This window comes from Megalops cyprinoides, chromosome 8 (genome assembly GCF_013368585.1).
Source record: "Megalops cyprinoides isolate fMegCyp1 chromosome 8, fMegCyp1.pri, whole genome shotgun sequence".
Lineage (NCBI taxonomy): Eukaryota > Metazoa > Chordata > Actinopteri > Elopiformes > Megalopidae > Megalops > Megalops cyprinoides.
In genome coordinates this window covers 17,293,258-17,306,363 of record NC_050590.1, presented here as the reverse complement: position 1 = coordinate 17,306,363, position 13,106 = coordinate 17,293,258, and the positions used below count along the sequence as shown (strand labels likewise).

General features: G+C 39.7%; 1 protein-coding gene across 1 annotated transcript in view; it reads right to left on the bottom strand.

Annotated features, from left to right (window-relative positions):
• Positions 1-6,171: 6,171 nt before the first annotated feature.
• The window catches only part of LOC118782303, a 104,528-nt gene continuing 97,593 nt past the window's right edge, over positions 6,172-13,106 (bottom strand). The window contains exons 2-11 of the mRNA XM_036535609.1: positions 11,985-12,056; positions 11,679-11,768; positions 10,818-10,889; positions 10,512-10,601; positions 9,650-9,721; positions 9,344-9,433; positions 8,482-8,553; positions 8,176-8,265; positions 6,849-6,920; positions 6,172-6,189 (exon numbers count right to left, since the gene is read on the bottom strand). Coding sequence (XP_036391502.1) covers positions 6,172-6,189; positions 6,849-6,920; positions 8,176-8,265; positions 8,482-8,553; positions 9,344-9,433; positions 9,650-9,721; positions 10,512-10,601; positions 10,818-10,889; positions 11,679-11,768; positions 11,985-12,056 — 738 coding nt within the window. The remainder of the gene's footprint in view (positions 6,190-6,848; positions 6,921-8,175; positions 8,266-8,481; positions 8,554-9,343; positions 9,434-9,649; positions 9,722-10,511; positions 10,602-10,817; positions 10,890-11,678; positions 11,769-11,984; positions 12,057-13,106) is intronic.

Genomic DNA, 13,106 nt, shown 5'->3' with positions numbered 1-13,106 from the left:
AGAGAGCTCTGGTTGCGTTGCAGAGTTGGGCTCCTCTTTAACAAGGGGGATGGGAGGCAGTAATGCTCCCATGCAGCCATCATCAGCCTCCCATCAGCCCCTCTATTAGGTGCTGGTGCACCAGTCAGAACTGGAACCCACCAGCCATGAATACTGATTAGGACCAGAAGAGGTTAGGAGGTCAGGCCAGTTGACACTCTCCCAGGGACCAACTGATCCATCACACCCGATACTGGGGCAACACACACACACACACACACACACACACACACACACACACACACATACGGGTTTATATGAACTAGCCGGACATTTTCTCCAAACCCGCCCGGTGGTGGTTTAGATGGACTACCCTTTCCTGAGGTCCTAGAGCTATAGGAGTTAGGTTAAAACACTACAAAAAATCTGAAAAAAAATTAGCTCACTCTAGAGTTCAGATACACCCTACACAACTTGATACACACCACCCTAATACTATTGTGGTTTACGCAGACAGTTCTCTTTTTGACAAATATGTGACTTATTAGGTCCAAAAAAAACACTATTGGGTCTTTAAAGGGACAATGATGTCACTTTTTAAATCACTCCTCATTAACATAAATACACATTAACCTGACAGCGCCAAGCATTAATGGAACAGTCATTTTATTATCATTTATTTATTGTATAAAGCTAAAACATCACCATTACCTCAGGTGGTGAAACTGACTGACAGCCAGATAGCAGCCTGTAACAGCTAGACAACGGCCTGTCACACAAGTGCCACGACTTTGAACAATAACTCACATAAAAATGAGAATTAAGCAGGAAGGCTAATTTAACTTCCAAATACCCATGTTTGGAACATGGTTGCTGTATAAAACATTAAGGCATCAGCATAACCACACCACAAAAAATTTAAAAAATTAAAACCAAAAAAGAACAACTGTGGGTTTACAGTTTGTTCTTGTGACTGCCTCTTTTTTTGCACTGAACCTTTAAAATTCCATTAGTTAACCGTCTAAATATATAATTTGTTTTCACACAGCCAATTAAATAGTTTAATTTTAAACTGTACTTGCATAAAACTGAAACAACACCATTATGTTAGGCAGTGACACTGACTGCCAGACAACAGCCTGTCACACAACATAAGAGCCACAACTTTTTTTAACCCACATTATCTTTCCTGCTAAAATCTCATTCTTATCTAACTTGCAAAGATGAATGTTGGAAACAGATTGCAGCATCAGCATAACCACAACACAAGCACAAAAAACACAAATGGTTGCCAGTGGTTTACAACTTTTGTTTCTGTGACTGCCTCTTTGCAGCTATTCCTCTGTTTCTAACAAAGTCCCTTATATTTTGCACTGTTCTTTGTGCTAACACAGGGCCTTCTACCAGCTTGCAGTGACTGCATTCATTTTTGGTGGCCAGTTTTCCTTTACATATGTGATCTCTGAAATGCCGCATTACTGCGGCAACCTCAGCCTTAGACCACACTTTCTTTGGCACTCTTCTGGACCCATGTTCTTGACCAGCATCTTTTCCTGGAAGATATGCAAAATAGAAAAAATTATCACACAAACAAAACAAAATGTGTTGGCCAGTTGGAGCCTGTTTACTTGTTTCTGTGATCAAAATTCTTGATAATTCACCTTATGTTTTCAGTTGATTGCTCACTTGATGTGATTTCACCAACTAGACTAGTCCACATTAGAGTGTGGACACTTTGGAATGCATTTAAGTCATGAGACTTTTACAAAATTACTGTGATAACATCTTTGTTGCTCATCTATTTAGGTGGTTGAACCTTTTGATATTTGAATGGAATTAAGTCATTTACAGTTCACACAGTTCACAAGTTTTTTTGGCTCTTTGCTCCAACACACTGGATTTGAAATCAAACAAAGACTATGGGCCCTAATTTCATTGACGGGCAACACGGCTGGCAACGCTCAAAGTCCGCCGTGCACAGACTAAAGTTAATTTAATACCTGGGCAAAATCATGTTGCTAATTTCATACCATGGGCAAGAACCTAGATGCAAACATGGGTGGGTCAGCGCAATGATTCGTTGTGTCCGCGTAAAGACGTGGGAGTTCCATGTAAATGAGTTCTTTCAAAGCAACACCATTTCCGTGAAACTTCTAAAAAGCACAGACGACCAACTCTCATTTAAAGTCAACCTCAGTCATGTTCCTCTAGATATATATCTATCTGTATATACATCCAGTTGTATGTTGGGTTCACAGTTTTATTAGCACTGGCAATAAAGCAGCATAGCCTAAGTAGGTTGTCAATATATACAGTACAATAATGTAACGCGTCCACACTTGTCACCAGCATAAGGAAAAGGGCCTAATATGACCATATAGTTACATATTACACATTGAGCTTGTGATTGTATAGTTTTACATATTACATATTCCATGTTGATCGTATGGTTTTTAATGCTACACAGTACAGTTACACGTATCACTAGAACCCATTTTGTCTTGGGTAAACATATGAAATTACCTGGCAAAGCTCAAAATACAGTAGCCACTTTAGCATATCTCGTTTTTTAAGATTATTCTTGCATTTCAATAGTTTAAAGTGCAAAGAGACAGGAAACGGGTAGTGAGACATGCAACAAAGGTCCTCAGACATAATCCAACCATTGGACGTTGCAGTTATGTGGTATGCGTAGACTACCGGGGTGCCGCTATTTATTCATATGTTACACTGTGCTGTAATTTTTTAGTCTTCTGTTGTATTCCATTTTACCTTGCTTTTATCTTCTATTTTATAAGATACAAATCTTACGTCTTTTTATATCGCCTTTACTTTATACCTGGCCTCAATGCCTTTATGTGTCTTATTTAAAGCACTTTAAGGTGCTTTACAATCAAACTTGCCTTACCTTCAGAGGGAGGGGCAGTCTCATTTACTACGGACGATACTGATGGCACTGTTCCTGCTAAACACATCATTTGACAAAAGTTAATTTTTTTTCCACAGGAAAAAATACATTTTATCAACAGAAACACAACTATGAAATGAGTTAACCTACCAAAATCTCCAATGTCATGGACTTGCTCTGTGACTGTAGAGTCAGCATCCACAGGCTCCACAGTTCCACACTCTGACGCTGTGATTGCTGTGCTGCTGTCATCAGATTCGCTCCCACTGGCTTCAGCATCACTGGCTTCAGTGTCACTTAACGCAATTTCATCTGGGAAATGGTATTAGTAAAACTCACATGAATAGCTGGACATAAAAAACAACTTCATATTGGTTAAAAAAAAAAAAAAAAGCCACAGTACAGGTGTACCAACCCTACTCAAAAAGACTATTACTAGCCTGTTGTGATGTACAGCAGTAAAAGATATATAGAAAGAGCATTATTCAGCATTTGATCATCTCTGTGGGCTAGCACTGGGTGATATGGTTGAAATCAGTATCATAATTCGACTCCTGCCTGACCTCGTACCTCGTCTCTGCCTGCCACTCCTGCCTCCTGCCCTGATCTGACTGACCACCCGCTTCCAACTCAGCCTGTTCCCATTCCCGATCCCCGCTCCTGGTTTGTGTTTACTTGGACTGTCTTTCCGGTTTTGACCCTGCCTGTACTGCTACCTCGAGCCTGCCCAGCGATTTCATTAAAGCCTGTGAAACCCGCACTCGTCTGGTCCGCACGAGTCCATGCCTGCACCCTGACAATAATGTTGAATTATTGCCCAGCCCTACTGTAGGCTTTTATTCTCGTATTTCTAAACAGTCGTCCTCGGCTCATATTTGGACATGAAAAGTGATTGTTGCTTGGAAAAGGTTGGTGACCACTGATCTATGGCAAGTCTGGATGGCTTTGACTTAACATTCAGAAAAAAACAAACTACATTTTCTGTACAAACCTTCAATTTCAATCTCATCCAGTGATTTCCCCTGCATGCTGGAAAGATGTCCTTTCTCCATTGATAAAAGCAGTTTGGAAATCTTGGCCAGTTGTGTTGTGGGTACTGGTAATCTATAAAAATCACGGTGAACACGGATGTCATGACCCAGAAAATCTGCAACCTGATCAAGTTCATTGTTTTTTAAATTAAGGACTTGTGAGAGTGTGGCGACATGCTTCCTGAGTTGTGTTGATCTGAGGTGCTCAGGGTGCTTTGCTCCACACTGGCTTGCATGAACACGCAAACAGTCCTGTCCTCTGTAGTGGCTCATTGATTTGGGCCTTGCAAACAGGAAGACATTTGTGTCACAAACACCACATTCATTTCTTTTATTGACAAGTAGTGACAGAGCATCCACCATGCTTGGTGTGAGCAGAACTGCAACCTTTCTGCCCCTTTTTCCCATGATTTCGATTCGGCTGAAATAGTTGCAGAGCCTCTGTTCAGTCTTTGACAACCCCATGGCAACATCTTCATGGAGCTTTGTGTTGTCTCTTTCATGAAAACTTTTGAGGCGCATTTTTGAAACTTCCCCAGCACGTCTTCGATTGAACAAAATGATTTGTGCAAGTGTAATTTTTGCAAGTTGAGCATAGTTCTGAGTGGTGGCCTCCTCCTTCAAGTTGCAAAAGGCACTTTCTGCAGATTTCACAAGGTACCGATGCAGGATCTGAACATCTTCAGTGAAGGGCAATGTTGATGGCTTGTTGTACTTTGCATCACTCAGTGTGTTCAGGGCACTGTGGGACACCAACTCAGACCACTTGGAGGTGTACAACTTCTTGAATATGTCAGTGGACCTGATCAGTTCTTCATCTTCTGCCATGAGTGCCCTACAATGAATGATGTCAGAGATTTTCTGTAGTGTATGTCCCAGTTTCAGCGCGAGGCTTGGTGTTTGGTATGAGTGTTTTTCTGCATCAAAACCTGAAACTTTCTTTACTGCTCGCACAACTCTCTGGAAGTTAGCGGGTTTAACAGCCTCTTCTAGGTTATGTACTGAGAATTCTGTGCGCAGACATAACAACAAACGCCCCACTTCACGGAGCTTCTGTCGTATGTATTCATATTTTGTAGGGTCTTGTCCGTGTTTGTTGTAGAGTGACTGGGCAAACTGAATAATAGAGAGGTCATTTCGTACAACTGAGGCAACCTCATCTTGTTTCATGACACTAAGGAGCTTCCACACTCCACTTGAGATCTGCTGACAGAATGCAGACTCGTGAGCTACAGCCAAGCCCAGTACTTTGGTTCTCCCAGGTTCTTTAACCAAATCTTCATTTTCTGGCTTACAGGGGCATTTGCGGACATGTCTCCAAAGCTCCTTACGAATGTACATCCCTTGACAGTGCATACAGTGAATAAACTTTCCTGCCAGTGCTTTAGCCTTTGGCTTTCTCTTTACTTTCAGTGGTCCTGTTCCACCCTGTAAAACTGCAGTGTTATGTCTAAAATTTCCCTTATTCCTCATTTTCTCTAATAATGTCTTGCGCTCTTTTGAGTGCTCAGGGAGGGAAAAAGCATGTACAACTTCAGCATGTGTCTTGTGTGTTTTCAAGTGACGGGTAATTTTGCTTTGTGGCTTACCACAAATATAACAGTAATTTTTTTTAGTCAGTTGTGTTAAGTCTTTTTCATGAAGCTCAGCTTCATCCTCTGGATTTTCCTTTGAGTCTTTCATAGAATTCACTGAATCAGATGTGTTCGCAGCATTGGGAACCATGTGATCTTCAAGAGGTGGCCAACCTTTTGATGTGCTGGGCACAACTGGGATGCTTGTGTTTGACCCATAAGATGTTCCATCATCAGGTATTACTGGATTTTCTTGAATCTGTGAAGCTTTTGACTGACTCGGCATAAAGGGCATGCTTGCATCTGAACCATCATCATCATCTTGAGACTCTGAGTCGGGTACATATTCCTTGTCGGAATCATCATCATCATCATCTGATATGTGGTCCAGTTCTGAATGTGGAATGCTGTCCTGATCTGACAGCTGTTCATCTCCAGAAAATTTAGAAAACTGTTGCTCCTGAAATGATGAGAAAGCAAATTATTTTACGTGGTGATGGAGACTTATAGACAGTTCAAGTTCAACAAACCTTAAGCGGATACTCACCCGTGATGGGTCTTGGAGGTCATCATTTGTAATTCGTCTGAGGCAGGATTTATGCCAGACCCCTGAACAAACTGTAACACATTTTGAGTATGTTAATGCTAACACTGCGGGTCTATTTAAGTTGTTCTACTGTCATTGCACTGGACTGATCTGGAATACATAAAAAAGCAAAAATTTTTCACCATTTAAGAGATACTTAATTGATTTTCATTTTTGCCCATCCAAGTGGAATACAAAGGTGGATTCAGGACAACCTCACACATGACAGTGTCGGTGTCAATAAGGCAAAATGAAACATCTTTAAGTAGTCTGAACCATATGCCACACTGCAATAAATCTCCCACTGGCAAGGCGAGATAGCAGTGTTCAAGTTCATCATAACACCTTTTTACTCATCGTAAAACTCTGAAAGTTAGTTGGTATAACAGCCTATGCTGTGTACCAAGGATCATTTTTCATAGGTGTTTTTTTTATAGAATGGTTAATCATACATTAGAGTACAACACTTATATCCACCTACTGCCCTTTGACACACTCTGTACCAATTCACCAAATATCTCACCTCTGCATCGATAGCCAAGCCACTTGAAGGAGGATACAGGTCCCAAACACTGAACGCACTTGTCCAAGGAGGATGCTGTTGTGCACACCAGGCTATGTTTTTGACACTGTTGGCAAAACTTTAATTGTAACATTTATTTGTGCCAGACAGTTTGAGCAGCAAGATATTTCACATTTACATGTTGATATCTACTCGGTCCTGAGAGCAAATCCATTTAAATCCAATATCAGTGTGACATTCAATTTACCTTTTCACTGTTGACAACTGGATCCATTTGACTTGGACTGGTGAACTGATTCTGGTTATTCTCAGTGGTCATCTAAAATAGAGAACAAGAGAAAACATGTTAAAAATTATCACAGTGTTCTGTGCCTATTGGTCGGTTTCCTTTTAGATGTTGTTTAAACCAGAAAAAACAAAAAACTTTTCTAGTGTGGCAAGTCAGCTTAAGTTCTCTGAAGAATGTCTTCCAGTATTCTGGAGATTGGGAGATGGAAAAAAATAATTACGCTCATTGCAAAAGTCTGAAAAACAGGAGTCAGGATTAAAGATACTAGGTTCTACTTATGAATGCTCACCTATTGTACTTTGCAAAGTGCTGCAATCATGAATGGCATACCATTTTAAACAGACACAATGCAGCAGGTCAAGATGAAACCAGACAGTGTGCAAATAATTCGAATCATTTTGCGGAGTTTTCATTCCCAAATACTGTAAATGGTTTAGATTACTGGGGTGGGGCCGGGTGATATGGGCAAAAAAGAGAATCTAATTTTTTTTTTTTTTTTTTTTCAAGGCTGGGGGCGATTCATGGTTTTAATCTATTGTTTATTCCTACAAAATCCAAAAAAACTAAACCATGACTGAAATGTCTACATATGTTTTAGGCCTACATGTGTAAAACAGTTGAACAGAAATGATAAAAGACCTGAAACACTTGAAAAGTTGTCTTTATTAAGCTATAGAAATGAATACAATTATTCCTAAAAACTACAATTATCACTCACCACCTAACTGGAGGTCATAATTTTATTGTCCACTGCTAGAATGATCACACTCTACCTGGAAGCAGTGGCTGTAAGCTTTTTCACTGAGTGACTTCATGCCTTTGGAGTTCTTAGATTTGCTAGGATTGATTTTAAATGAGATCTTGTCATGAATTCCATTTATTACTAGTGACTGGGTCCCCATTCATGAGATGTAACTAAACAGCTTACCATACACATTAAACTAGCATACAGATCAAAAGCAGGTGGTCCAAGTATTCTTAAAAACCAAAGTGATGCCACCACCAACCCCACCTGGACACAGGACCCTATAAACTGTATGGACCTCCCAAGTCATATTCGGGCGGTTCACTGTTCGACACACATACACTCAGATATTATACTGACTTAAGCTTTGAAAAGCATGTTAAGAGAACGCCCTTACATACCAATGTCCATATAAACCATATAACACTCAGGCAACTGCACGCACACACACACACAAACACAGCACCAATGAAACATGTTGGCAGTTTTAATATTTTGCCACAAGTAACATCATTAAGCAGTACATTGGATTTAATTTACCTTTACAATTTTGTTGAGTGGACCAAGCAATGGACTCATCTGATTTGGGTCGCTCGCAGCCGTCTGGATCTGGTTGCTCTCAGTCGTCATCTGTAGCAGATAAAGAACGGAGGAAAAGCACAATAAATAGACAGGTACTGGGAATGTACCACTAGACACGATATTTGAGATCTGAATAAAAGAAACCATCCTACTGTTGACAAAAAGCATGAGGAAAACTTTGCTTTAAACATCACTGGATAATTTTGTAAGATATAGACAATCAATGCAAGATTTTAATGAAAATCTAGATTTATGAAGACATACCTCTTCAATATCTTCGGTTGAGGATGGGGAATTTGTGGCCCCACAAACCTTCGGAGGCATTTCCTCAAGACCCTGCAAAAGGGGAAAAAAATGATATTATCATAAATACCTTGAAGACAGGATGTTCCCTGTGTAACATTATGTGAAAGGTATCACGGCTGCGTGTCTAAGTGTTTTGTGGGAAACAAAGCCACTCTGAAACTGTTCTTCAGTCACTTAACAGGCCACATGACTACAGTCTGTAGACTATGAAAACTATACCCTTCTAAGTTAATGTCGACTGATGAATTCAGCACTTGATTACTTCATTGTTTACTGCCAACCCACTTGCTAGAATGATCACACTCTACCTGGAAGCAGTGGCTGTAAGCTTTTTCACTGAGTGACTTCATGCCTTTGGAGTTCTTAGATTTGCTAGGATTGATTTTAAATGAGATCTTGCCATGAATTCCATTTATTACTAGTGACTGGGTCCCCATTCATGAGATGTAACTAAACAGCTTACCATACACATTAAACTAGCATACAGATCAAAAGCAGGTGGTCCAAGTATTCTTAAAAACCAAAGTGATGCCACCACCAACCCCACCTGGACACAGGACCCTATAAACTGTATGGACCTCCCAAGTCATATTCGGGCGGTTCACTGTTCGACACACATACACTCAGATATTATACTGACTTAAGCTTTGAAAAGCATGTTAAGAGAACGCCCTTACATACCAATGTCCATATAAACCATATAACACTCAGGCAACTGCACGCACACACACACACAAACACAGCACCAATGAAACATGTTGGCAGTTTTAATATTTTGCCACAAGTAACATCATTAAGCAGTACATTGGATTTAATTTACCTTTACAATTTTGTTGAGTGGACCAAGCAATGGACTCATCTGATTTGGGTCGCTCGCAGCCGTCTGGATCTGGTTGCTCTCAGTCGTCATCTGTAGCAGATAAAGAACGGAGGAAAAGCACAATAAATAGACAGGTACTGGGAATGTACCACTAGACACGATATTTGAGATCTGAATAAAAGAAACCATCCTACTGTTGACAAAAAGCATGAGGAAAACTTTGCTTTAAACATCACTGGATAATTTTGTAAGATATAGACAATCAATGCAAGATTTTAATGAAAATCTAGATTTATGAAGACATACCTCTTCAATATCTTCGGTTGTGGATGGGGAATTTGTGGCCCCACAAACCTTCGGAGGCATTTCCTCAAGACCCTGCAAAAGGGGAAAAAAATGATATTATCATAAATACCTTGAAGACAGGATGTTCCCTGTGTAACATTATGTGAAAGGTATCACGGCTGCGTGTCTAAGTGTTTTGTGGGAAACAAAGCCACTCTGAAACTGTTCTTCAGTCACTTAACAGGCCACATGACTACAGTCTGTAGACTATGAAAACTATACCCTTCTAAGTTAATGTCGACTGATGAATTCAGCACTTGATTACTTCATTGTTTACTGCCAACCCACTTGCTAGAATGATCACACTCTACCTGGAAGCAGTGGCTGTAAGCTTTTTCACTGAGTGACTTCATGCCTTTGGAGTTCTTAGATTTGCTAGGATTGATTTTAAATGAGATCTTGCCATGAATTCCATTTATTACTAGTGACTGGGTCCCCATTCATGAGATGTAACTAAACAGCTTACCATACACATTAAACTAGCATACAGATCAAAAGCAGGTGGTCCAAGTATTCTTAAAAACCAAAGTGATGCCACCACCAACCCCACCTGGACACAGGACCCTATAAACTGTATGGACCTCCCAAGTCATATTCGGGCGGTTCACTGTTCGACACACATACACTCAGATATTATACTGACTTAAGCTTTGAAAAGCATGTTAAGAGAACGCCCTTACATACCAATGTCCATATAAACCATATAACACTCAGGCAACTGCACGCACACACACACACAAACACAGCACCAATGAAACATGTTGGCAGTTTTAATATTTTGCCACAAGTAACATCATTAAGCAGTACATTGGATTTAATTTACCTTTACAATTTTGTTGAGTGGACCAAGCAATGGACTCATCTGATTTGGGTCGCTCGCAGCCGTCTGGATCTGGTTGCTCTCAGTCGTCATCTGTAGCAGATAAAGAACGGAGGAAAAGCACAATAAATAGACAGGTACTGGGAATGTACCACTAGACACGATATTTGAGATCTGAATAAAAGAAACCATCCTACTGTTGACAAAAAGCATGAAGAAAACTTTGCTTTAAACATCATTGGATAATTTTGTAAGATATAGACAATCAATGCAAGATTTTAATGAAAATCTAGATTTATGAAGACATACCTCTTCAATATCTTCGGTTGTGGATGGGGAATTTGTGGCCCCACAAACCTTCGGAGGCATTTCCTCAAGACCCTGCAAAAGGGGAAAAAATGATATTATCATAAATACCTTGAAGACAGGATGTTCCCTGTGTAACATTATGTGAAAGGTATCACGGCTGCGTGTCTAAGTGTTTTGTGGGAAACAAAGCCACTCTGAAACTGTTCTTCAGTCACTTAACAGGCCACATGACTACAGTCTGTAGACTATGAAAACTATACCCTTCTAAGTTAATGCCGACTGATGAATTCAGCACTTGATTACTTCATTGTTTACTGCCAACCCACTTGCTAGAATGATCACACTCTACCTGGAAGCAGTGGCTGTAAGCTTTTTCACTGAGTGACTTCATGCCTTTGGAGTTCTTAGATTTGCTAGGATTGATTTTAAATGAGATCTTGTCATGAATTCCATTTATTACTAGTGACTGGGTCCCCATTCATGAGATGTAACTAAACAGCTTACCATACACATTAAACTAGCATACAGATCAAATGCAGGTGGTCCAAGTATTCTTAAAAACCAAAGTGATGCCACCACCAACCCCACCTGGACACAGGACCCTATAAACTGTATGGACCTCCCAAGTCATATTCGGGCGGTTCACTGTTCGACACACATACACTCAGATATTATACTGACTTAAGCTTTGAAAAGCATGTTAAGAGAACGCCCTTACATACCAATGTCCATATAAACCATATAACACTCAGGCAACTGCACGCACACACACACACAAACACAGCACCAATGAAACATGTTGGCAGTTTTAATATTTTGCCACAAGTAACATCATTAAGCAGTACATTGGATTTAATTTACCTTTACAATTTTGTTGAGTGGACCAAGCAATGGACTCATCTGATTTGGGTCGCTCGCAGCCGTCTGGATCTGGTTGCTCTCAGTCGTCATCTGTAGCAGATAAAGAACGGAGGAAAAGCACAATAAATAGACAGGTACTGGGAATGTACCACTAGACACGATATTTGAGATCTGAATAAAAGAAACCATCCTACTGTTGACAAAAAGCATGAGGAAAACTTTGCTTTAAACATCATTGGATAATTTTGTAAGATATAGACAATCAATGCAAGATTTTAATGAAAATCTAGATTTATGAAGACATACCTCTTCAATATCTTCGGTTGTGGATGGGGAATTTGTGGCCCCACAAACCTTCGGAGGCATTTCCTCAAGACCCTGCAAAAGGGGAAAAAAATGATATTATCATAAATATCTTGAAGACAGGATGTTCCCTGTGTAACATTATGTGAAAGGTATCATGAACAATGATATGATGACATTCTAATCTATAGTTCTATTTGATTGTGCTAGCCTCAGTACCAAAGAGTTGAACGAGTCAATGGCTTGTAGTGGCACGGTACAATTAACAGGGTCCCCATCTACAACCCACCATATACATTGTATCTGTGCTACAGGTATGTGACAGCATAGTTGTGTTCATACCATGTCAAAATCAAAACTTTTTTTTTCCACCTTAAATTGTCAAACCCTGTCATGGTAATTACAACCAACAAAAATTACCAGTGGAAAACTAGGAAATGAGAGAAACTGATTACATGTGAACATATAGTTTAAATAAAACGAAATCACTTCTTGACCTCTATGTAGGCATATTGAGACGAAAATTGAAACTATGGACCTGACTGAAAAGGTTTTACTGGGAACAAATAACTAGCAAATTGTCAATGTCAGCCCTGTGTAATTGTGCACAATATCAGCAACATTAAAAGATTAAATATACAAGATTAAATTTAAGAAGAAAAAGTTAAATTTGCTGACACCAACCATCCATAGGTAGCTTCAAACCTTTTATACAAATCATATAACACATTTTACTTACCTTATCAAAGCTTTTGAGCAGACCAGTTGATACACCTGCAGAGGCCTTTTTTTGCCACCGACTTGTTGATGGCTTTTGAATACTCGTAGAAGGCTCTGATGTAGATGGTTCCTCATCACGCTGCCCCTCTGAAGACTTTCCTCCAGGTTTCTGAAGATTTTAACAAACATCAGACCAATGAGACCATGAGAACCATACATGTTCTAATACAGTCAGTATCTTTGATATGTGTATGTGGCAGTGTAGTTGATATAGTGAAAAACAATTAACAATGTAACAGTTTTTAATGCTATAAAAAACATGTTCAGACCAAAGCTGGATAATTTACAGTATTTATGTACATGAAATTTTCTATAGTTAGAGCATTTCCTTCATGAGAACTATCA